The sequence below is a fragment of the Xiphias gladius genome, chromosome 17 (genome assembly GCF_016859285.1).
Source record: "Xiphias gladius isolate SHS-SW01 ecotype Sanya breed wild chromosome 17, ASM1685928v1, whole genome shotgun sequence".
Classification (NCBI taxonomy): Eukaryota; Metazoa; Chordata; class Actinopteri; order Istiophoriformes; family Xiphiidae; genus Xiphias; species Xiphias gladius.
Genome location: NC_053416.1, coordinates 18,594,471 through 18,620,335, shown reverse-complemented (window position 1 = coordinate 18,620,335; position 25,865 = coordinate 18,594,471). Strand labels below are relative to the sequence as shown.

The window sequence follows — 25,865 nt, the reverse complement described above, 5'->3', positions numbered from 1 at the left end:
GGAGATCAGTGTGACACAATGAAGTCAAGTGGTGAATGTACACATGATAAAACAGAGGGTAAAAAAAACATGTATGCATCTCTGCAGGTCTTAACTGCTAGCTCTTTTCTTGCCTTATAAGTGGCACAGAATAACGTATAAACCTGGTCAGACACTGACTGAACAGCTGCCCATTGTGGAGAATCTGCAACCTGATAACCATGAAAGAGTTACAGGTTTAACATTTTAGGAAATATGCATATTTATGTTCTTGCAGAGAGTCAGATGAGGGGATTGACACCACTCTCATATCTGTCTGTTAACTGCAGCCAGGTACATAACCCACATCAAATCACAAATTTTACTTTTTACTCTTTAGTTTATGCACAAATTAAACAAAGAAGATATAACTTGTTGCTCAGTGCTGGTTTGTGGTTTTTGTTACCTTTGGACAGAGCCAGGCTAGCTGATTCTCCCTGCTTACAGTCTTTACGCTAAGCTAAGCATCTTCTTGCTGTTGCTTCATGTTTAGCAGACAGATATCAGACTGGTAACCTGTCTCTCATCCAACTCTTGGCCAGAAACAAAAAGCGCATTTACCAACTATTCTTTTTAAAAAGCACATCAAACTACTGCCTAAAAAGGCCCTTTGAGTGGAATCAACACCTCCAGCAGTTTCAACAAAAAACATATGCTTTGTATCATATGACTCTTGTTTTGCAGTGTTGTTTTTGTTTTGTCCAAGTTTGTAGTAGATAATATGTATTTTCATTTAAAATGTAACTAATATACATAATAGGGATAGGGTGGTTGAAGTTGGAGGTCTTGTATATTGAAACTCATTCTCATTCGTTCGCTTTATTCACACATCTTCCCTTGTCTGTGGAGATTCTCTGTCACCCAGGTCACGGTATTCTGTAAGTGCTATGCGAAGGCAACTGGACTTGCTTGAAGTTCGCTGAGGTCACAACTGTGTGACCTCAATGACTCACAAGTGTTGCTGATCTCACCGGTGGATAAATACCTGGAACTCCCCACTAGTCAGTTAGGACTGAAGAGGCCTTTTGGATGAGAGGCAAAACGTCCTCAAGAACTTCAAGCAAGTCAGGTTGCTTTCCATCCATCTCTATATTGTCATTCTTGTGTTTTGTGTGTGGACTTGTAGATACAGTTGTTATGTCTGTTGAATTAGCTTTGTTAGACCATATGCTTGCATATGCTCCATGTTGTCCACTGAGGGGATTAGGATTAATCATGATTAAGATGCATTAAACTCACAACAGCGAGCCTTGGCGAATCAGCAGTAATGTCTAAAACTGTGATTGTGGGACACTGAAGGAACCGGAGGACAAAAGGTGACAGGATAAGAAAAAAAGAAAAGCAAAGTGCCTAATGGTCAATTCCAGTTGATTTAGCTGTTGAGGTAGGAAAAAAAAAAATCAATAATGTGCTGAGATGAGAATCCTAAATAACAGCTCAATTATGATGCAGATTGAACAAACTGGGACCTCTGAGCTCACCCCTGAAAGCCGCTTCTTCCTCTTCTTTTCCCCCTCCCCCTCTTTTCGCTTCATGCTGCCCTCTAACAGTTAATAACTGTCTGATTACCTTTGATGGCTGCTGAACTATGACAAGAGTCTCTTGTGTTGATCAAAATGGCTTTTAAAATGCAGTTCATTCAGCTGCCTGCTTTAATGCCTGGTGACAGACAATTTCTCAGACATTCATGATGTGACAAGTAATAAAAAGTGCTTTAAACCCAATATGCAAGGAGCACCTTCAGGAGCTCATAAGGTTTAATCATACAGGAGTACAACTTGTGAATGGACAAAACTGAGGTGTGCCAGGTTGGGTAAATACATTATTAACCACGCACAATGTTTCTTACATGTTTTTAGAAGTCATTAGCTAAAAATAAAATACATATTATGAATGTTCTGTTTTGACATTTTTCTCACATTTGAACATTTCATTGGTTCAAATACCATCCATTCTGGAGGGGCTTGGATTAGTGGTGGATCAACTGTCCCCACACTGGGATCTGGGTCCACTGCAATGCCCTCTCTGTCTCTTCTACTTCAGCACTTTACCACACACGCATCATCTCTGTGAAGCCCGGAAAAAGTGCATGCTGATGCTCATCGAGGTCGGCATAGCAGACGTTTTCATCATGAATTAAACACAGCGCACCTCGGTCACCTGAGGCAGCAAGTAACGGTTAAGCCTAACTCCCCCCTGCCTGAAACTGCAACAGCAGGGTCAAGGGTCATACTAATGCCCAGACAACAGGCCCCGGAGGGAGCAGATGCCATTGTAGTAGCAGAGGGGGGAGGAAGATTAGAGCTGTAGGTGGTGTGTCATTTTTCTCTCAGAGATCTATTTCAAGATTTTCAGCTCAATGATGGTGACAATTTGATCCCAACTCTGCTGTGGAGTTAATATCAAAGTCTCTCTCTCATAAAAAGGCGTCAGCACTGCATCCCTCTACGCTGCCTGAGACGTTTGCTCATTTCTTTGTGTGTTGTGAAAAGTATCCTTGGAAACTGTTGTGTTGCAGGCAAAAAGCAAATCCACTGATCTTCTTCATAAGTGTCTCAAACAAATTCAAGCATTGCTGGCTGACATAATTACTGCTACTGAGCTGCTCCACCATGTATTTTCAGACTGAGCATCCCCCATTTCAAGGTCAGAATGACAACAACTGCTGTGACCATGATAAGATCTATAGAAGACAAGAGAGATCAGCTGAAATTGAAGACTTTCAGAGGAAAGTGTGTCTGTCATGAGGACCTGGGGTTCATGCTTAAAGTGTCAAGGTCATATTGGTGTGATATGTCCTTATAGCCAGAGCTCTCTCTGCAGTGCAGCAGGACATAATGGGCCATTGTCAATTCCAGTAGCTAATTCTCTCTTTCTGCTTTTGCCTTTCAGAGCAGCAAAGTTAACCTCTTTGCTCCCCGCAGCCCCTTGCATCCCTCTCCCTCTTCCGTGGCCAGGTAGAGCTTGTAGGAAGACAGCCCCCATCAGCGGCTCCAGATGAGCTTGTTGCCATGGGGACAGTCAATGGGCGGGAGAGTGGGGACTTTGGGCCAGACATAAACACTCAGCATTTAATTTTACCAGCTGGTAGACAGTGGGAGAGAGACACAGGGGGTTGAATTCACAAAGGAGAGGAGCTGTAGGAGAGCGTGAGGGCCTTTCTGTCCTGAAACAAAGAAAACTAGGACTGGTGAAGAGGGCACAGAAAGAGCAGAGGAGGTGCTGGATCTCCCCTGACTATTAAAAAAATACCACAGGAGGGGAACAACTCAGTATTCCACTACTGTATTTAATCAAATGGCAAAAGAAATAAATTAACCTCCTAAAGCATTCTTGGAGATTAAAGAGTAATGAAGATAAGATGAAGTGAAGAAACATGATTTTGAATTACATCATGTGTGGCGTCCCACATGTGCATACTGGATTTGGGGGGTGGATGGTGAGGGGCGGTAATGCAGCATTATGCGCGAGGGAGCTAGAGATGATGTCATTTATAGAAGCACAAAGAGGCTGAGACTGAGCAGTCTGAGTAATGGCAAGCTCAAAAACCTCCAGAGAACACAATTCGCAGGTGCTAAGGTGCTTTATTGAACTAAAGTATCTCAAAAAGATTGACAAAATAATGCTCCACTGTTGTCAATGACATAAATATTTTTTTCCTTCCAGAAACGTACATTTCTCTGTATATACAAAAACAAACATGACCACAAGGTGCATTTCATTGACAACGCAAGACTGAAGTGAATTCTTCAGTCGTTTGAACAACAGTGATTCAACAAAAACCAAAACCCCTGACAAATATCTATGAAGTAGATATTTAACTAATTTTACATCAAAATTCATTCAAGATTTGTCTTTTGTGTGTTGTGAAAAGTATCCTTGGAAACTGTTGTGTTGCAGGCAAAAAGCAAATCCACTGATCTTCTTCATAAGTGTCTCAAACAAATTCAAGCATTGCTGGCTGACATAATTACTGCTACTGAGCTGCTCCACCATGTATTTTCAGACTGAGCATCCCCCATTTCAAGGTCAGAATGACAACAACTGCTGTGACCATGATAAGATCTATAGAAGACAAGAGAGATCAGCTGAAATTGAAGACTTTCAGAGGAAAGTGTGTCTGTCATGAGGACCTGGGGTTCATGCTTAAAGTGTCAAGGTCATATTGGTGTGATATGTCCTTATAGCCAGAGCTCTCTCTGCAGTGCAGCAGGACATAATGGGCCATTGTCAATTCCAGTAGCTAATTCTCTCTTTCTGCTTTTGCCTTTCAGAGCAGCAAAGTTAACCTCTTTGCTCCCCGCAGCCCCTTGCATCCCTCTCCCTCTTCCGTGGCCAGGTAGAGCTTGTAGGAAGACAGCCCCCATCAGCGGCTCCAGATGAGCTTGTTGCCATGGGGACAGTCAATGGGCGGGAGAGTGGGGACTTTGGGCCAGACATAAACACTCAGCATTTAATTTTACCAGCTGGTAGACAGTGGGAGAGAGACACAGGGGGTTGAATTCACAAAGGAGAGGAGCTGTAGGAGAGCGTGAGGGCCTTTCTGTCCTGAAACAAAGAAAACTAGGACTGGTGAAGAGGGCACAGAAAGAGCAGAGGAGGTGCTGGATCTCCCCTGACTATTAAAAAAATACCACAGGAGGGGAACAACTCAGTATTCCACTACTGTATTTAATCAAATGGCAAAAGAAATAAATTAACCTCCTAAAGCATTCTTGGAGATTAAAGAGTAATGAAGATAAGATGAAGTGAAGAAACATGATTTTGAATTACATCATGTGTGGCGTCCCACATGTGCATACTGGATTTGGGGGGTGGATGGTGAGGGGCGGTAATGCAGCATTATGCGCGAGGGAGCTAGAGATGATGTCATTTATAGAAGCACAAAGAGGCTGAGACTGAGCAGTCTGAGTAATGGCAAGCTCAAAAACCTCCAGAGAACACAATTCGCAGGTGCTAAGGTGCTTTATTGAACTAAAGTATCTCAAAAAGATTGACAAAATAATGCTCCACTGTTGTCAATGACATAAATATTTTTTTTCCTTCCAGAAACGTACATTTCCCTCTGTATATACAAAAACAAACATGACCACAAGGTGCATTTCATTGACAACGCAAGACTGAAGTGAATTCTTCAGTCGTTTGAACAACAGTGATTCAACAAAAACCAAAACCCCTGACAAATATCTATGAAGTAGATATTTAACTAATTTTACATCAAAATTCATTCAAGATTTGTCTTTTTGTGTGTGTTGTAATGCCTCTAGGTTTGCGTCATTAACTGTCATAGTGACAAGGGCAGAGAAGTGAATATGGCACTACGGAGTCCTCCTAACACACAGTATACAGTGAAAATAAAAGGAAACAGTAACAAATAAAACTCAGAGCAAAAAAATCAGGCTGTCACATACAAAAGTAAACAATAATAGGAAAACACTTAAATTTCTTCTTCTACGTATCTAAGGCACTAGTTGTATTTTTTCAACCTAAACTGAAGGACATTTCCTCAAGACTGATCTCTATACAAAATATCACAGTACAAAAGAACTTCATTAACCCAGGTGCAGGGCTGCAAACTGACAAGTCAAGCAAAAATAGTATATTGATTAGTGGAATTTTTAGTGCGTTTTAGTGCGTAGAGGTCAATAGAAGAATGGGTTAGGCTGCCGTGCTTCCTGTTATTCTCTGCATTTAAGTGAAAAATCACCAGAAATACAGGATGGTGTCAGCAGCACACCCACCCCCAAAACATAACTTTTTATTCAACTATCTAAATGAGGTTCTGTGGTTGACAAATTTGCCAACTGTACACTTCATTTTAGACACTCCCATTTAAAGGGTCAGTTCACCCAAATTACAAAAACACATTTTCTCATTTGCATTGAGCGCTATCTAACAGTGCAGATAGTTTTGGATTTATTAATCCAGGTTTTGAGACATCTTTCTCTGAGGTTTCAATTCCCAATCCAATACAATTAAGGTGGATGGAATTTTGTTTGTGGTGCTCATAGTCTTGGAAAATTACACTGAAAGAAATTTGACAGCGATATCTCTTTAGAAAAATATTGTTCCTGTTACTTTGGGTGATCCACACTGTAAACATTTTTTTCATGGGAACTACATTCTACCAAAAAAAAAAAAAGTCTATATGAAAACTTACGACAGTATGCTGTGTAGATTATCCACAGTGTTTTAGGCAACTGATAGTGCAGGAGAAAACTCAAAACTTAGGCACATTAAGCCAAAACTTTCTGTATAGCACCATTGGTTAATGTAACTGGAGTGAACTGAAACTTAAGGTAGTTATTGGAATGAGAAGCTTGGAGTCTATGGAGATAAATTACTCCTACTATACTGCACAGCATCTGAAACAAAACTTGAAACATGAATTACAGTATAGGGGTCATATACTCTGCTTGTTAGTTACAGTGGCACATTATTAAATCTCACTATGAGAATCGCAGCCTATGCACTCGACAAAATTCACCCCTGACAAACAATTAGTGCGGGCTCATAAGAATATAACTAATTCCCATTTTGAAGACTCTTACTCTATTATTAAAGTGGCCTAAAGCATCTTTTCATTTCTATTTCAGGCTACAAGACCCTGTATACAACAGTGATACGTTAGTCATTTATATAAGCTAACAATTAGTTTCTACCTAGTTAGTAATACTTATTTGAGACACTGTCATCATATTTATACATACAAGTTAAACAAATATTTGGCATCTGGCAGCAAATATTGTAAAGGTGAACATACTACTAAAGTTGGCAGGTATTCACAAAACACTAGTGTACATGAAATTCAGTCTGGTGAACAGGTGCATGTGTTGAAGTACTTTAGATTTTATCTGTGTGTACCTGATCACATACAAAAACTGAAATTTATCTTTAAATCAATAATAGCTTTATCTAAGTTTGACTCCTGAACTACTGGTGCTCTATAGCCCAGTGACACTGATGTGTAGAACACTTTTCCTCAGTTAAATCACAGTACTGCAATGTTTCAGCATCTTGAATGGCAATAAAATACGGCTGGTTACAAATGAATACAGATTTAAATGTAAATCCAGCCTGAGAACCTTCATAGAAAAAAGAACAGGGTGTATTACTTTATAGCTACTCAAAGGCTAATTACAAGTGAAAGATTTAATGAGTGCAACAAAATACTGTCAGTCCCTTCTGGCGAGCAGGCACTGTGTGGATAAAAAGCTGAGTGGAAATTTTCATAACCCCAGGTGACAGTAACAGCACATCCATCACAAAGACCTGATTTGTCTACATACTGTATATTTTACTGTGATAGTACAGGTAATAACAATAAATGCTCCAGTCAAAGACAACTGGTTAGTTTGATAAGCGTGTGCAGTTGCACACATGGATAAGCCACAACAAACCTATTAATGCCTCAGATTGTAACTGCTTTTTGTTTCTACAGAATACTCGGAGTAGTGAAATCAGTTGATGGGTGGTTATTTGTAATAGGGTGCAGTGGCTGCACTCGTGAATGATTTGTTTGTGCGACAAAATACTTTTTGACTACGAGGCCAGTGCATGGTGGCTGCCATACTGTAGCCTTTTTAAAACAATGCCCCTGCTGATAGCACTCTTGAATTTCCGAGAGCCCTGGTTTGGTGCTAGAGTGCAAATTCTCAAACACATCCACTGCTGTCATTTGACAGATAACAAGACAATGTGTTTTTGGTTAACTGAAAAGTAACTAACCTGAAACTCTTCCCAAAAATCACTTATTTTAACTTGCAAGGGATGACAGAATGTGGACAGAATATGCAGGCTTCCCTGCTTACCCTCTCTCCATCCCTCCCTTTTGAAGATAAAAGACGAGTTGAGGACATAAGGTAGAAATGATTTAAAGTTTCGCACTCCAGGCCATCAGTTTTAAAGGACATTGCTAGGACAACACTGGTCAAGTCCTCAAGCTCACAAGTCTCCCATCACAGTAATTACCATACAGGGCAGACATTTTAGAAGGGGGGGAAAAAAAAAAAAAAAAAAAAGGTTTGGTTTCCCATATTAAGTTTCGAAAAAGGCAGTGCAATACTTTGTGTGAGTGAGTGTGGAGAGGTCACTAATCATGAAGGGATCTTGATTTTTCAGGGAGACAAATCCTTTTTTAAAATCAGCCTATAATGCCTCTGCTGTGTCCTACTGGGTTTTCGGAAAAAAGGACCTGTGACCATCTGAATTTCATGGATTTATTTCCAATCAAGGTTCTGCACCATTCTTGAATATCAGCCAACTATATTCAGAGGTCTTTTGAACTAATCAGTGTTATCAATATCAACACATAAAAATACAAATAAGCAAGTGTCACACAGCCCGAGAAGGCTGAGTTTGTAGAAACAAGCAAAATCTTTCTTCTAAGACAACCATATGTGATCTCGAAGCCCCCAGGGCTTCCACTCAACTGAAAGACATTAGTAATGCTAAATAAATTGGCAGTCCGTGTAGTAAGGCAGAGACAGCACATACATCATGATCTTTTGTTAGTCTCTACACACACAAACTAGTGACATGCCCACTTCTTTAGGCATGTAGATGCTGACTGTCAAAGTGGCTGTGCAGTCCACAGTCTGTCCCTATGAAGAAGATATACACTACATCAAGTGTCAACCAGGACGCTTGAAAAACAAGGGGCTGTAATTCCCTTGTTTGACAATAGTATAAGTGTGCCTGTGCGTGCAGAACAGAAATAATGTGTTTCTTCCCAATTTAATATATGAAACCCTCCGATTTCTGTTGTATTTCTGTTCCAGCAGAACCAGGTAACTTGTCAAACGTACCACTCCCTGCGCGAGATGACCGAGCCGTCTGTGTGAGAGACATAGTCCCCCTCGGGCCCACTATCATAGCAGTCATCTGACAGGTAGGAGGAGCCGTTTCCCTGTGGTTTCCGTGAATGAGGATATCTGGCCTGCTGTGGACTAGAATACTGTGTGTGTTTACGGTGGCTGTGGTGACTGCTCTCCCTCATTGCCCTAGTGTAGCCATTAGAGGGATACTCCTCTCCATTATAGTTGCTATGGTGACGGCGGTCACGCTCTTGTTTCAGCTGGCGGTCGCCCCACTCTTCTCGGTCGTGGTCCCGCTGGTAGGAGCTGCTGCCAGTTTTGGTCGGCTGGAGCTCATGCTGCGTGGGGGCTTTCTGAAGGTCACTGGGGGCCAGGTACTGCTTGGTGTAGTAGTTTTCATGGAAGGTCTGCTGTTTCCGTAGGTAACACACACCAACCAGAGACAGCAGCAGTAGAAGGAACAAGGCCCCGCCCACAGCCCCACCCACTATGGAACCAAGATTACTCTCAGGTAGGGCTTCAAGTGTGGGGGAGCTGAGGAGGACATGGCCCTTATCATCCACTAAGGTGGAGGAGGCAGAGCCAGTTAGGACAGGAGCAGTAATGGTGGAAGGCATGGTGGGAGGATCTAATGGAGGGAAGGAGGGTGAGAGGGGAGTAGAGGGTGGAAGGGAGAGATGAACAGACAGAGAAGCAGAGAATGTCAATGCCAACTACATCAGCATTTTACTAAGAAGGGATAGGTTGACGAAAACATCAACTGCACTACTGGTCAAAAGTTTTAGAACATCTCCATTTTTCCAGTTGTTACTGAAATTAACATAGTGTAATGTCTCACAACAAATAAATAATAAAGATTTTGATAAAAGGAATCATGGAAAACTGGAAAAATGGGGGTGTTCTAAAAATTTTGACTGGTAGTGTAAACTACCGCACATACTAAACTATGCAGTACATGCTGCAGCAGCAGTCTCAGGTTTGCTCTGCCAATTCTTCAGAACTTGTTGGTGCAGTCTTCCATTATTAAACAATGATTGGTAAGTCAAATATAAAAATTTAGAATTTAATTAAATGAGTCGACATAATGGTTATATTAGATGATGGACAAATGAAAAAGTTTGTCATGACGGTCTGAACAGCAGTCCTTGCATTAAAATAAACGGCAGCGAATTACTGTCAACGTTTTTCAAATTGTCACTACAACATAGTAGTTTCTAATATTCTCCTAAGATGATAGCCACCAGTCACAGTAATTACAGCTCTGAAATGGCTCAAACAAGTATTCACTACCCCTGTAAATCTTTAATCAAATTGTATGTGTATTCTTTCACTTTAGTCAAGCAGGCCATGTTGTCCTCAGTTCAACAAATTAACAATTTACATGTAAGAAATCTTTACAAATCTTTTATAGACTTGTTCTGCATTAACATATGTTTTTCAGGTATTTAAGCACCATTTTAATGTCAGTATTCTTTATTTGGTATGAATACATTTGAAGACAAATATATCTCTGGAGACTCTGAGGCAAAGCAAAAGCAAACCAAAGGCCACAGAAGAAATCAAAGACCGAACAGAGTATGTTGTACACAAAATGAAAACATTAAAGAACTTGAGTGAATGGATTTGGGTGCACCTACAACAGGAACCTAACGTGGGGGGCACAACAAAAAACAGTCTTTAAATCCTTTAAATGAAATTTTCTTGTATTTCTGCTGGGTGCTGAAGGCAGTGCTTTGCACCTGTTCATCCAATTACTTAAACAAAGCCACTTGTAACCTAGGCGATGTATGCCAGTGTTTCCAATGCCACAATTGCTCAAGTAGGTCATATCTCCAGGTCAGTAATAGTTCTGTGAAGCTGTGCATTTGCTGTTGGCTTCCCTACTAGTCTCATCACACACACTGGAGCCTGGTTATAAGTGCACAATTCTTGGCTTGTTGTTAATTTTCCTGTTTCATCTGGTAGCTAGGAGAGTATTCCCCTTGGTAGCATACAATATTTTTTAGGATTACTTGGCTCAGTAGGTGACTTTGCCACCCAGTTAGTTTTATGTCCAATCAGTTTCATAGAGTGTATTGTAGTGATGGCCAGGGATGTTTCCGACCACCGTGAACTACTCACCTGTTACTTAGCTTTGTAACAGGTGAGTAATTCATTCCATCATTCATAATTTGACATGTATAGAACAAATAAAAAGGGAAGTGGATCAAAACATATTAGCATTCATATATATGCTCATCGGGCGACCAGAAGACTAGAAACCCCTGCGCACTGTACTAAGATCCAGCACAACAATCATGATTAAAAATACCTTTGTGAATGTCAGTGCAGTTTTATTTGTTGTTGACACAGACTCATAGAGGTTTTGATTCAACTACATTCAAATTCTGTAATTTTTTAAACTGAATGCAACATACAACAGCCTCAAAAAGTAGCAATGGGTTGAATGAAAATATAAACTAAGGTCACAGTGTTATTACTGCATGTAGAGAGCAAATGTCTGACTTACTGTGGTGAATTAATGATGGGACTAAAAAAACAAAAAAAAAAAAAAAAAACCACAACACAAGAAATGATAACAGGGATATCCCTTAATTTCCTGATTATGTTGTTGTTACCAATAGGACTGCATAACCAAATTATTTTGTGTACTGCATGCTTCAATTGCATAAGAATATGCAAGACAGTATTTTACAATTATAATGATGCATTGCCACTATTTCACTATGCCACAATAAGAGCACCAACCCTAATGTGAGCTTTATTAGGGGTGATGCCCGCAAAAAAAAAGAAAAACGAAAAGCTAAAAAGCCATAATCGGAGCTAAAGTAATGGAGACAATCTAAGTGTAAAAGCTTTAATGGTGCTGCTAAATTGCTCTGCCACTTTAACCTCAGTACCACGCCAGATGTGAGGAAAGGATTCACATCTGAGAGATGAGAAACATGAACCCAATGGTTTGTAGTATCAGTATATCAATCATCTAAAGCCATGCAGAGACAGTGAACTGACATATGTGAGCACACCCACAGCAACACACACAACCAAGGGTACACCAAAGCGTGTAAGCTTATGCACACCAATACAGGTCCTCCCCAAGGAAAATGAAATATGGATGATAAATAATAAATAGAAGTTGAAAAGAACTAGTTAATGTTTTATGAATCTGGGACATCATTTCACAGTCAGGCTGCAGGGTTTTGCCTATACTGCATGACACATGCAGAAGTAAAAGAAAGACAGAAAGGAAGCGAGAGAGATGTAATAGAAAATCACATCATAATCAGAACATCATTCAGGGAGAGTTTCCACAGACAAGACATTTATGAAACCAGAAGAACATGCTCATAATACACAACAGAGAGACAGGACACACTTAGATGCCAAGCCAAGAGGACAGAGCAGAGGCAGTGTACTGTGGTCTGAAGAGGCTTTAAATATTTGCAGCTGTTTGACTCAGGAACTTCCCGTTTGAACATCTGGAGACCTAATGTTAATCAAGGCTAATCAGCGTGCAATTAAAGACTAAACCTAATATTATCAGTGCCAACATACTGGACCATGGGTGACTGCTATATAGACTGTCAGTATGTACACAGTATGTACAGAATGGGCCAGAGTGAAACAGTGTCACATTTCAGCTTGAAGGACAATGTCACAGGCAGTGATACCCTTCATGACGTGCATACACGCACAGTGCTTCCTATGGGAAGAGAAGGCAATAGGAGTCAGCTGTGTTCTGGTGTGTATACACCCGCTCACCTTGTATGAGAATGCGCACATCCCGACTGCGGAGGTTGATGTCATTGGCAACCTCACACCTGTAAACTCCAGAGTCATTCCGCTGGAGGGGACGCAGGAAGAGCAAAGTGCTGTTCAATATTTCCACCCCTTCTGGCATTTCACTGTCCAACCTGTGATATACAAGGGACACAAAATTTAAGACACACCAAGACACACCTACAACAAATGTCTTATTATGCACGTGACATTTTATTTGAAATTTATGATAAATGATAACTTGAAACAATTACTTGAAGGTTTTAAAAGTAAAACTAAAATGACTCTTCAGTTGCTAATCTACTATTTAGCCTTCAGTAGCCTGTAAAAACTCATTCGAGAAAAGGAAAATGTCATCTACACAGATATACACACCTGATCCATCTGAAGTGATGAGCTGGTGGGTTCGCATTGGCTTTGCACGTCATTTGAACATTTTCCCGACCAACATACCAGTCTCCATCAAAGCCCACAACTGAGATATCAGGAGCAACTACAGAAAGACAAAAAAAACAAATACTGAGAAATCACTACAACCTAACCAGAAACCTAACAAACGACCTTAGAAAACTGTTCAACTGCACAGACTGACAGGTAATTCTTTTACCACAGTCTACTACCGTAACAAGGTCATAACCTGGTGCACACCAAGGGAAATTTTCATACATAAAAATATTTCTGCCGTTACACAGTACTGATTGTTCATGCAGAGACTCTGTGCTTTACATCAACAAACAAACCAACAAGATGACCCTTTGCCTAGTTTAGGTGCAGCATGATATCGCGTCTCAGGTTGGTCATGGCCTAGAGACAAGGGGCCTGTGTCATCCAAATATGCACTAAGGTGTTTGGTAATTTATAAAAATTAAATAAAACACAGTACAGTCTACAGACAAGCAAACAGTCATTACTTATGATGGTTTGCACAATTTCAAACCAGGTCAACAATACTGTTCTCCTGTACTCTTCACTGCCAAGTTACGATTGGGTTTTCGCAGCCAAACATATTAATAGCTCCTCTGTTAGTTACCATTGTTAGTTACCATTTGTTTTTGGAAAACTACCACTACAGAATGCAGGGTATTGTTCCGTGGCTAAATCTTTGCTATACGTTTGGATATGTGCCATATATTGAATGAACATAAAATCCTTCAAAAACAGTACGTCAGACAAAAGTTAAATCTATCTCTTAAACAAAAAAGATTTTCAAGTTGTCATTTTACCCCTTCCACCTGTCAATTTGTAGCCTGTACAAAAAGACCATTTGCACCCCATAATGTACACATATGGACTGTAACATCTATAGGGGCTTAATGGAAAACATGTTCACTTTTGACAGTTTAGGGGTTCACATGACCATGTAGCGACATAGAAAAGCCTCAAAAATGCCCCAAAAGAAAAACTGAGGAAGACACCAAGGACACCCTTTCTTAAACCATAATTAACACCTGTAAGGAGCCTGTGTGGCTAGTCTTTTACATCTAGCCACATTTCATCACTGTCAATTCAGCTGTCTCTAAAGTGAATTGTTGTTGACATGCTTCAAATAAATCAAATGGGAACACTGACAAGGGAGAGGATTATCAATTGTCTGCTGTTGGAAATCAAATACCTTTACTTTTAAGACTTCTTCCTGTTCTTTCTGCTAAATACAATGTTTAAACGTTTAAGGACATAAAAAAAAAAAGAAGGGAGCAAGGAAATAGCTGTTCTATTTTATTTCATCAAATAACAGCTAGGCGTGGACCTCAATCCACTCCATTCACTCCAATCAGTCTAATAAATGTATCAACACTTTTTTAAAACTGACTATATCTTATTATTCAATATTAATCAATGTATTTACTATAAGGCTCTATTTCAGCTGTTTATATGTTACCCCACATAACCACTTATAAAAAGGCACCCACACTGCACATTGAGCTGGTAGGGGATCCTGAAGTCACTCTGCAGAGCTGGGTGGCGGACCACACAGGTGAGCGTGTGGCCTTGGATGTGGCGTGTGGGGTGCCAGAGGTAGCGCACTTGTGTGCTGGTGGTGCCGTTGACTTCGTCGAATAGCTGCACTTCTGACTGGCCAAAAAGGTTAGACTCCCAGGACACCTCAGCAGGAGGCCGAGCCCGCTCAGCAATACAGGTGGCCACCACAGTTTCATTGCCACCATCGATCAAGGCAGTTGAACCTGCAGACACGTAGACCTTTGGCTCCACTGTGATTCAGAGAGTGAGTAAACAAAAGGGGGGGGATACATGAGAATTTCAAGACCCTTCTGAGGTTATTTTAACTTAGTTAACTGCAGTCTTTGAAAGGTTCACATTACATTGAGCCCATCATTAACAGCTCTAGCCACCCAGTTCTGTGAACAGACTGAATAAGTATACACATATGCACTGTGTTTGTGAGCCATCAGCAACAACCTGTGATCCAAATGTACACAAAAAGGGTAATCCCTTCAGCAAAATTGAAGAAACAGGATTGGAACTTAGTAGTGCTCCCAAAGTGATCAACAGGTCCTTTTAAAACAAGGGCTAACACTGGACACTGACTAACTAACAAACAATGTTTCTTGATGCTGTAAAACTCATTGTTCTCTCTCTACTGCCTCTGGAATTTTCTCTCTATTTTAACCCACTGATTATTTTATTTTTATTTTATATGTGATTTTGCATACATTTACTATATCTTGATATGATATCTGAAAAAATATTGTTACCAATACTTTGACGTTGATTTGAAAGAATTGTCCCACCCAAACAATCTGGCAACTAATAGCAAGCACTGCCTGACCCAGATCTGCTAAAATCCTTTTACAAGAAAAAAAATCAGTTTCAGTATCCACAACTTGGCATTAGGGGTGCTACTTTTATTTCTATTATCAATTAATCTGTCACTTATTTTCTTTATTAAACAAATTGGTTTATAAAATATCAGAAAACAGTAAAAAATGCAAATCACAATTTCCCAGACCAAAAGTGAGGTCTTCAAATATTTAGTTTCTTCCGAGCAACAGTCCAAACCCCAAAGATATTCAATTTACAGTCATTTGTGTAATTTTTACATTTGATATATATTTGGATAAATATTCAATACATAAATATACATACTTACCAAGCACACTGACAGTAGTGGAGGCTTGAGTGTTTCCCAGAGGAAATGTAGCGACCTTACAGGTATAGATCCCGACGTCAGCAAAGCCCACATTTTCCAGTATGATGGTGGCATCATGAGAGGAGGGGGAGCGAAAATACAAGCGGTGGCCAAACTCTGGAGGGATGGAGATGCCAAACCGTGGGTTGTAGACAGCCACTGTGACAGAGCCTGAGGGTAGACGGCGCTCCCAGGAACTCTGAGTAAGAGTAAGGTTTGTGCCCACCTCCACCCTACACTCCAATGTCACATTCTTCCCCAGCACAGCATTCACCCTCTGAGGTACCACCACCTGACTGCACCACACACCTGCCAAAGAGACATACAAAAACAAGACTACAGCCACATGCAATTATGTTCATTTGCAAAAGGTTTTGATAACTTAACATCATTAATCAAAACATTTGGAAATCAAAGCACTTACACTGCACCTTTGATTATTAAAACATCTTTAAAATGTACCATGCCCACTTCTTTTGAAGCATAATCCCTTTAGCCCAATTACTACTGTCATTGTTCCAGAACCCATCCTACAGTGTGAAAAATCCACTGCTGGAGAAAACATACGATTGAACGTTTCAAACATTATTAGCTATTTTGAGACCTTAGAACTAGAGAGTCTTAATAATTTCAAGCCTTTTGTTAAAATTTGAACAATTAAAGAACACCTTTAGCATTGATAATGGCAAGTCTTTTTGAAACCAGAACCAATTCTTTGAAATGAGAAAAGTAAATAAAATTCCAACCTGTAGGGCTATTGGAGCTGGAAGTCAATAGAAAATTTATCTGTAAGAGTTTCGATAATTGATTAATCATTATAGCTGTTTAATCAAGCAAAATAGCAGACACGTTGTGGTTCATGCTAGGGCTGCAACTAACCTTTATTTTCATTACTGATACTTGATAAATGTAAAGATGTCACTTTTGGCTCCTAGTACTTGTGAGAGAACTATTTTTTGGCATTTCATAGACTTACTGATTAATTGATTAATCTAAAAATAATTGACTCACTAATCTATAATGAAAAACATTGTTAGTAGCAGCCCTAATTGATATGGCAGACAATTAGCTTTTGTGGATGAAAATGAGTACACTTCTTTTTCTAATCAATGGCACAGATAACATTTTTTATTTAAAAATCTCAGATGGGACTGGCACTGAGTGAAAAATCAAGAATACCATAATAGCATCAGTAAGTAAAGCGTATTTCTGGTGTTACCTCTGATGTCAATTGTTAGAAAATATTTCCTATCTGTACAGGTTCAGGATCATCTGTGCGTTTCAAACTAGAATCAAGAGTCTGATACCACCACAGCAGTCACTAGGCTTTTTGGACAAATAATACACAGCTGACTGTGTGATTGACAGTTCCATTGACAAATTTGTTTTGTCTCCATAGCTTTCCTTCTGCTGACCTGAATTCAGGAATCAAAAGCAGGCTTACTGCATGTCCTTTGTCCAAATATAACTAACCCATGAACACTGTCACCTGCACTTGTCAGAAATGTGGCATGTCTTGAAAGCAGGAGCTTAGCATTGTGTTGAGGAAAGTCAAAGGGATATGAAGAGAAGAGACTGCAACTGGCAGAGAAAAAAAAAAAAAGAGGGGAAGAGATATGCTAACATGACGATGACATCATCGCTGAGAGAAGAAAAAGAAGGCTGAGTGAGGAGAGGCGAGAGCAAAGTCACGTATGAAACACAAGTGAGAGGAAATGTATCACCAGGATTCTGGCAAACAAAAAACAGAGGAATTACATTACTGATTTAGAAAAGAAAATATATCACTGCTAGACTGCCAAAGCCTTCAACCACATCCCTAATTGCAACAAGCTGCCAGCAGGAAGACATCATCATAAATCAAAACCTGCTGTGCTGCTTGGCAACTGACTCCAAATGTTCTATTGTTGTTTTGCCAAAAACAGCTCTGTCTCTGGCCAATCACCCTCTAAAAGGCCATGTCCTAAAATATTAATATTGTAGAAAGAAATTTCCTTACCCCTAAAGTATGAAGAACAAATCTTTTTTTTTAAAAAAAAAGATTGTTAAAAAAACCAAAAAACAAAGTACTTAATTGTACTGACATTTGAGTAAAGTTTGAATTTGTCAGAACACTGTACTTATTTGACAGTGCTTCTAGTTTTTACCAGTTTTCACCAATGTTAGGTTTAAAGGTTAATTACAAGGTTAGTTAGTAGAGCTTCCAGATAATGACAAAGAGATCCAGATTGGTGTGACAGCTAAACCAATTATACTGTGCCTCATTTGGGAATACATATTGTAGATTATATTCAAAATATTTATTAATCCACTTATTAAATTTATTGATTGCCACGGCAAATGATTCAACAGTTTTTATATGTTCGCCCAGTTGGGGTTGTAAATAGATATCTGAAATACAAGCCAAGAGTAGGCATCCTGAGTCATCATGTTGCTCATTCAGAGAAAAGGAAGCGGATATCAGTGCAACAGTGGGGACATGTTCAGCTGTGGATACACTAATCCTGAATTTATGTGCTATTTAGAACAATACATTGGTTTAAATTCACACTAAAATACATATATGTACACACATACACCAAGTTCTGTAAATCAACTAAAATAATTAATTGATAAAAAAAACTAAGCACTAAGTTCAAAGTTTACTCATAACCATGAGGGTTATTCTGCAGCAAAGGATAGGTTTACATTTTTTCATTTTTGTCTAAGAACAATAGTCAGATGCCCATATGTACACTGAAACAGATTTTTCTGGCTGTAATCATTCGTCCTTTTCATAGTGGCCAAAAAGAGATTCCTTCCTAATGCCATTCCAATGTTAAATGATGGGGACAAAATCCACAGACCTTGTTCTGTACAAAAATGCAGTCCAAAACTTTAGCTGAAAGTTATATGAGAGTTTAGCAGTCTGAGTTAGACAAATCAAGTGAAAAATCAAGTGAATATCTTCCAAAGTTACAGTCTTTTTAGTTGGAAATTTTCACTTTTTAGTATCATCCCTCAGCACAGAAACACTGTAGAAATATAAAGAGGGAATACTTTACTCAAAAGACCGTAACTTTGGATGATACCCACCTAATCTGACTAACTCAGACTGCTGAAACCTCATATTAGCTTCAAATAAACTGTTATGCAGAGCAAGGACTGTGGATTTTTCCCCTATCACTTCCATTAGAAAAATGTAAGGAAGACAGACTGGATGCTTGATTAGCCGTGGCATCCTGCATCATTGAATAGTTGAGTTTGTCTGTTGGCAAAGTGTATTCAAACTCTTGCATTTCTTTAATGCATTTCATCAATGTATCATTCATCATTGCTCTTAAATTGCTTGCGGAGCTGTACTAGCTGCTATCTGAGGCAGATCTCAATCAAAAGTGCGATTACATGTATATTCTTTTCCGCTAACACACTTTTATCTTACAATATCTAATATTACAATGCAAACACAGATATTTTGACGCATATCATAGATTGCACTGTAATAGAGGATAAGGTGAAGAAAAACTTTGTCAATAAACAATTAACCAATAAATGACAATCAGAGCAGGCCCACAAACACATGGCACAACATAAAAGAGTGAACACATCAGGTCAGGACTTGGTAGTTTTCACCAAATTTTTGGTTCTGACAGCCGAAAAATATAAATCCTCAACCAACAGAATGAATGGTTAGAATCAGCCACCAGTTGAAGAGCCATGCTAAAAGATATGGAGGCTTTCCTTCCTGATTACTCCCACATATCAAATTTCGTACTACGTACAGCTGACAACTTCGTCCAAAGAGGAGTGAAGCTGTTCTGCATATAAAGGGATAACCCCAAGCTAATGTTTGCTGTTGCTGAAGTTAATTAACAAGTCAGACCCCAACAGTATCCTCCAAGTGAGGGATTAAGTCAGGTGATCAAGTAAAGAGCCAGAAAACTGACAACATATTTAAATAAACTGGTACATAATTGCACAGATTGTGCATGTCAGCACAAATGCCCCTTGGCAAGGTATTTAATGATCAGTCCTTAAAAAAACTAATTTCGAACATTTTTAATAAATATACCACAAGTGGAAACACAGACACAGTAAAAGATTCACACTTTCTAATTGTAAACACACATTTACATAACATTTTTAACATTTTCCCTCAAGTAGAACACTGATTTTACAACTTACTGTATTTGTCAGGTATAATGATAAGGCTAGATGGCAAGAATAACAGCACAGTTAAGGGGAAAGGAAGCGGCCCTGTGCTGTATATGTAATGGAAGAGGTATAGTGACTGAATTACATTTTTACTGGTGACATGGTGACAACCTTACATAAGCATGTCCTCGTTTCTCCAACTCAGAATAAAAAAGTGATGAGAATAAGGGCAAATCCTATCTGATCTTATATGCAGCCTATCTTGACATAGCAATAACGATGTTCTCACTCTTCATCTTTGCTTTCAGAGACAAAGAAAAGAAACTGCTTTAAGTTTTTTCACTCCTTATATCCTCAAAGAGAGTGGCTGTTGTAGACACTTTGAGTTTGGTTTGCAAATGCAACACAATGTGTCCATTCTCTCTCTCTCACACACACACACACACACACACACACACACACACACACACACACACACACACATAGTAGAAAACAGATTATACTGTAGATATCCTGGCATCAAGGACACATTGCTCCCTGGGGGCACTCTGCTGCTCGTTTTCGCTTTAGTCAATATTACCTTCACATAGACCACTTATGTGGCAGCAAGTGTATTAATATGCGAGTCTTGCCAGAGGGCAGCGTGTATTGTTAAAAGTGGAATTCAGAACATAAATGGTGACGGTGTTAGGGTGGCGGTGGCAGTGGCGGAGCCAGCTGTGCAGAGCCGGACGGGGAACGATTGAATAGTCATTTGACAGACTGATCTTATCTGACCCTAAAATCAACTTTTTGCACTGGAATCATTCACATACACATTCTTAAGCTCAGTGGTGAATCAGTTCAGGGCCCAATCATTTGATTAATTAATTTTTATTTATTAATCTTTTTAATGAATTACAGTACAGAATTGCAGTGAGAAGAACACTGAGCTAACTTGCTATTGTGGTCATTATACAGTAGGTATGTACAAACTTAAAAAGGTACACTATGGAGTTTCTCACCACAACTGGCACTGTGGAGCAATGTTTTGCTGAGCAGGTCGGTTTTATTTGCCTCGTTATCAACTTAAAACTGCACAAAGATATACAATCACAAGGTTGACATAATACGCATTTATAGCTGACTGCAGAGAACAGTAAAATATAATGTTTCGTAGTGTCATACAATTAAAAATAAATAAATTAATTAATAAAAATTAAAAATCTACCTGCAAGGAGTCCACTACCTAATGTAAAACACTGGAGGTCTTAAAACTTTCAAAACAATAAAACAACTCAAAATTTCCTAATTAAACTGACTTAGCACGTGTTTTATGAGCGTGTATTCAATGTGTTTGTGTTTTTAATTAATAAGCATAAACCTTATTGATATTACCATTCAATTTAATGACTGTTTAAAAGAGGATAACAATAGTGCCAAAGTTATGGAGAATTAACTTCAAACACTGCAGGTCTGTAACGCTTTTTAGCCAATATTAGCTAATTGTTTCTGTTTTGAGGCATGTACATTTTCTAAATGGTCGTCTAAAAGTTGTTCTCATTAACGGCCAGGAAACATGACGCAAAAAAGAATGCTAACATTGCCCCATGTCTGATGGATGTGAAAGCAGGCAATTGTTTGCCAAAATGTTAGCTATACCAACTTTAGAAGCTGGAGATATGGTGCATCTCTGTATAATCTCTCAGTTCATTTTGATTTTTTTCTGCCTCCTCCTGGCCAGTAATATAATTAATGCAGCTTTAATGAAACATACACTGTGTTTGGAAGAAAAACATTGCATTGAAGGAAACAGTGTTTGTTCCCCTTTAAGGCCTAGACATTATTAGCTGTAATGATGTGTGCATCTACTCTGCATTCAACAAAGGCACAAGGTCAAACCCCTCATTGAAATGTAAAGCAGACTTAAACTGAAGCTATTCAAATGGGCACCTGCCTCTGCTCCTTAACTTGAACTCTTTGACAGAGGTAAACTGCCTGTTAACGGGTGGGATCTGGGATCCCGGTAATAACATGACATAATGAAAGAAGATGCAGTGCATTAATAATGTAGTTGAGGGTCTCTGGGTCATTTTGCTTGTGTCTCAAGTCAAGTCTAAAGCAAAAGAGGTAGGGATCCCTCTCTGAGGTCCATCCTGGTATAGTAGCCCTGACTCTTTCTCGTGCACACTGTCCAGCTCTGGGAGCACTGGTCTACTGCTGTGAAGAGGCTTAAGTGCAAGAGAGCCCCTCTACAACATAAAATAGTGGTATAATGCTGGGTCATACACACAAGTATCGGGGCATGTGCAATAACCCCCCCCCCTTTTTCAGTGGGCAATGGATAAAGCTACTTATGGGACACCGATATGCACACCTGTTCTAGAAGAAGGTATGACGCTCATTATTGCTATCTTATGTATTACATAAATGTCAGTTTTATAGCTAAAATACACCCACTATTAAGTTAGAAAATTGTCCATATGATGGTTCTTAAGGCTCTCTTAGTTAGGAGAAAGAGTTGATGGAACAGCACTGCAACAAATATTAACTTTGTAAAATTTAGTTAAAGTTGTGAGACGGTAGATGACTAATCTACAGTGATTTTGGATGCAGTTTGTGATGGTGTTGCATAGAACTGCACTGCACAGAAAAATGTTAAGTCAGCATATTAGGGGTCCTTTTCCTACCTGCAGATATGGTAAGAGGCAAATGTGGGGGAGAAACAAATTGCCTGGTCTGATTCAACCATAGCTCTGCGAGGGATATGCCTGCCTGCAAAGGCGGGACAGTAAACTACTGTTTATCCATTGGGCACAAAGTTTAAATTTGGGGTGATTTTCATTTATTAAAAAAAAAAAAAAAAAAAAAAAAAAAGTTTTTTGTACAGGGAGCCTGGTTTTGTGAGTCGCACTTGATAAAAGCTTGTCATTACACATATATATTAAGCAAGTTTCTTAATAGCTGATCTCAATTATTCACTTCTGACTTTTGTTCTTTTTTTTTGAAGAGGAGTTTGTATAGAAAAACCTGCCTGAAGGCAACACATCCTATCACAATTTTCACCCACTCATTTTAACTGGCTTCTTTTAAAACACATAACGTGCTAACGAGAGAGAGTTGGACCTCAACTGTAGTATCCTTGCTTTTTGAGTTTTTTTTAAACGGCAGGACAACAGCACTGGGCACAAAGTTGCCGTGTTTCAGAGCGGAGTTGGTACATTGCCCACCCCTTGATTTAACCATAATGAGCTCAGGCTCCTCTGCAGGCACATGGTGGCTGACCCTCATCCCGACCTGGGAGGTGCCGACAGTTAGCATTATCTTCTCTGGTGGCACAAGTTTAAGTTCCTCAACACTTTTGCAACATTGTGACACAGCGTAGCATCATCTTACTTTAACAAAAAATGTTTTCGGAAGCTAATATGGCTGCCACTGAATCTGCAGTGACCCAAGTGTAGGTTGGGCATATATAGCTGAGTATCACTGCCTCTGCTCCTCAGCGGTTTCTATGGACTGTTTCTATGGCAGCCTCTGGTCGCACTGTCATCCGGTGGTGGCGCTGGCTAGCTACCTCCCCGAAGCGTTGATGTTAACTTGTAACCAAGTTTCCTTTAGTCCTTAAATGACACCTGCTAAACTCGCTGAACTTGCAACTTCAAATAATGCCCAGTTGAAGCTCACGGCGGTCGCCAGTTTTCCCTGAGATTTCTGCACGGTGCGCGAGGCAGTCGACTCCCTCTCAAAACTTCTGTGTGACGTTAGTAGAACAGATAAAACTACCATACACAATTCGGGACTCACCTGTAATACTGCACAAAAGGTGAAATAACGCGACCTTGCCCTGCCGTCCGAGGTAACTTCGGCGAGAAGGCGGTAACATTTTGAAAAGCAGCGCAGCCTCCTGCTACAGGACCCAGGCGTAGGCTGCATGCCAATTTAACGGTATGTGCTGAACAGAGGAACCTCCTCAGCAACAACTCCGAACTGCATGTGGACTGTACCATCCACGCAGCACGGAGCGGGGAGGGCGGGAGCTCACCTGACAATGGGAGCAAACGATCATTTGTCGAGGTTCCACAGCAGCATCCCCCTGGAGGAAGGATCCATTGGTATACACATTACGTCATCTCTGTTGATAACCCGACATAAATTGATTCATCTAATCATTTTATTCTTCGCTGTCTTTGACAGATAATCACTGAAAACACATTTATCATTATTACATTATCATATTTTAGCCAGAAAAAACATGTATCCGGTGCATTTTTCGAAATCTTTTTATGTCAGTCAGCCAGCAGGGTATTCTGAAATTATTGAGCAGATTTGGTGGAAAGTTAGGCCGGTTAATCTTGAGGAGAACTGATCAGTGTGGGTGCAAATGAGGCCAACATGTGAACATTTAAGAAACAACGTTTTCTCTTACAGCTCCTGAACTTTTAAGGGTAGAAACTGCTTCTTTCTTGGTCCATCTATTGGTGGTATAATCCACAGACTATAATGCTTGCGAAAACAAGTATTTTTTCACCACTTGTACAACTTTATTCCATTGTTCTTAAAAATTTGGAATGTAACACATTTAGTGAAAAAGAGCAGCAGAGTAAAAAAAAGAAGACTGCCTTATTTGATAAAAATGGCCATAATTCTTGCGTCATACAACTGCAACCGCATTTAAATCAAATGTGCCCTTTTCAACACGGGCATCTTTTATTTTATTTTATTTTTTTCAGGTGACATGTATTAGCAGGAAACTGAGCCATTGTTAATGTTATTACTCCCACCAGTGTTTGGCTATGCATCCTGATGGCCCTCTGGGAATAATAATGTATTGTGGTATTGTGGTATTCGAGTTTATATAGAGGGTGTTTCAAATCTACAATGGTATCACAAAATTACACAAAATTATGGTCTTTGAACTTCCAAAAATTATGATATGTTTTTGATTTTCTCACTGGACTCACAATTGAATTGGTGATGGCCATCAAACACTGAAGTTTTGAAGTGACAAATTGTAACCTTTCTCCTGGTGGTTCGATATGGCTGCCTGGGTCTGTCATATTCAGGTCTATGTAGCTTGAGTTGTTACCCATAGTTCAGTTAGTTAACAAGTTAATCCCTGCAAAGAAAATGTGGATGGGATGGGGTGGGGGTTGTGGGACAGCACCCCCTCCTGCTGACAGAAAGCTAACCAGGTCAGTGCTTTAATTTGAGTCTCAGTGCTGTCCTCTGGAGTGCCTCAAGGGATACAATTACTCTCCCACCATCCCATTCATCCGCAACTCAACATTGCATAAGTTTGTACACGTGACTGTATACGCGAGCATGACAGTATGTATTTTTTACAAAGACTCTTGCAGTGGGTAAAATGAGTGCATCAAAAGTGCCCATTGTTCTGAAGTTCTATCAGAAGATTTTGCCTTGAGTGCTATGCATAAACTTGAAAGCTGTATGTTGCTGTGACAAAGAATTTGTGATGAGGGAGAGACAAGAGCAGCCCTAAAGACTGTATAGTTCAATTTAAGGGCTTCTCCTAAGATCACAGCCATGTTAAAATTTGTACATTATAAACTTTCCCCCTGACTTAACCACAACCACATCTCGGAGCAGTAGACATTTTTCCACCTTTTTTTTTTGTATCGTTTTCTTTCGTCAGCAGCTTATTTTTGTAATTTAACTTCTGTTTCTTTCTAAGCTCTCACAAATATTTCTAGAACTTGCCAAATCAATAAACACAATCTAATGAATTTAGATGGACAAAATAACAGGAACACATGTGCAATCCAATAGAACAGCCCTGTAACAAAAATGGCATTTGTTGACCTTGATACTTACTTTTTGGGAAAATCAGCGAGGTGTTCCTTTAATGGTTTCTTCAGCTATGGTGTAATTGTGCAGGCATGCATTATATTGTGAGGTGGTTAGATCAATCTCCTGTATGTGGGATGAGCAAACTAACAGAAATGACCACTGACTTAACTCAATTCCTCTCA

General features: G+C 39.6%; 1 protein-coding gene across 1 annotated transcript; it reads right to left on the bottom strand.

The window, feature by feature from the left end:
• Positions 1-8,223: 8,223 nt before the first annotated feature.
• Positions 8,224-23,894, bottom strand: nectin3b (nectin cell adhesion molecule 3b). The gene is made up of 6 exons (XM_040151015.1): positions 23,680-23,894; positions 15,724-16,071; positions 14,525-14,824; positions 12,990-13,107; positions 12,597-12,748; positions 8,224-9,462 (listed from the first exon to the last, which is right to left on the bottom strand). The coding sequence occupies exons 1-6, from the start codon at positions 23,756-23,758 to the stop codon at positions 8,816-8,818; spliced, it is 1,644 nt and encodes a 547-aa protein (XP_040006949.1). The 5' UTR covers positions 23,759-23,894; the 3' UTR covers positions 8,224-8,815.
• Between the last annotated feature and the right edge of the window lie 1,971 nt (positions 23,895-25,865).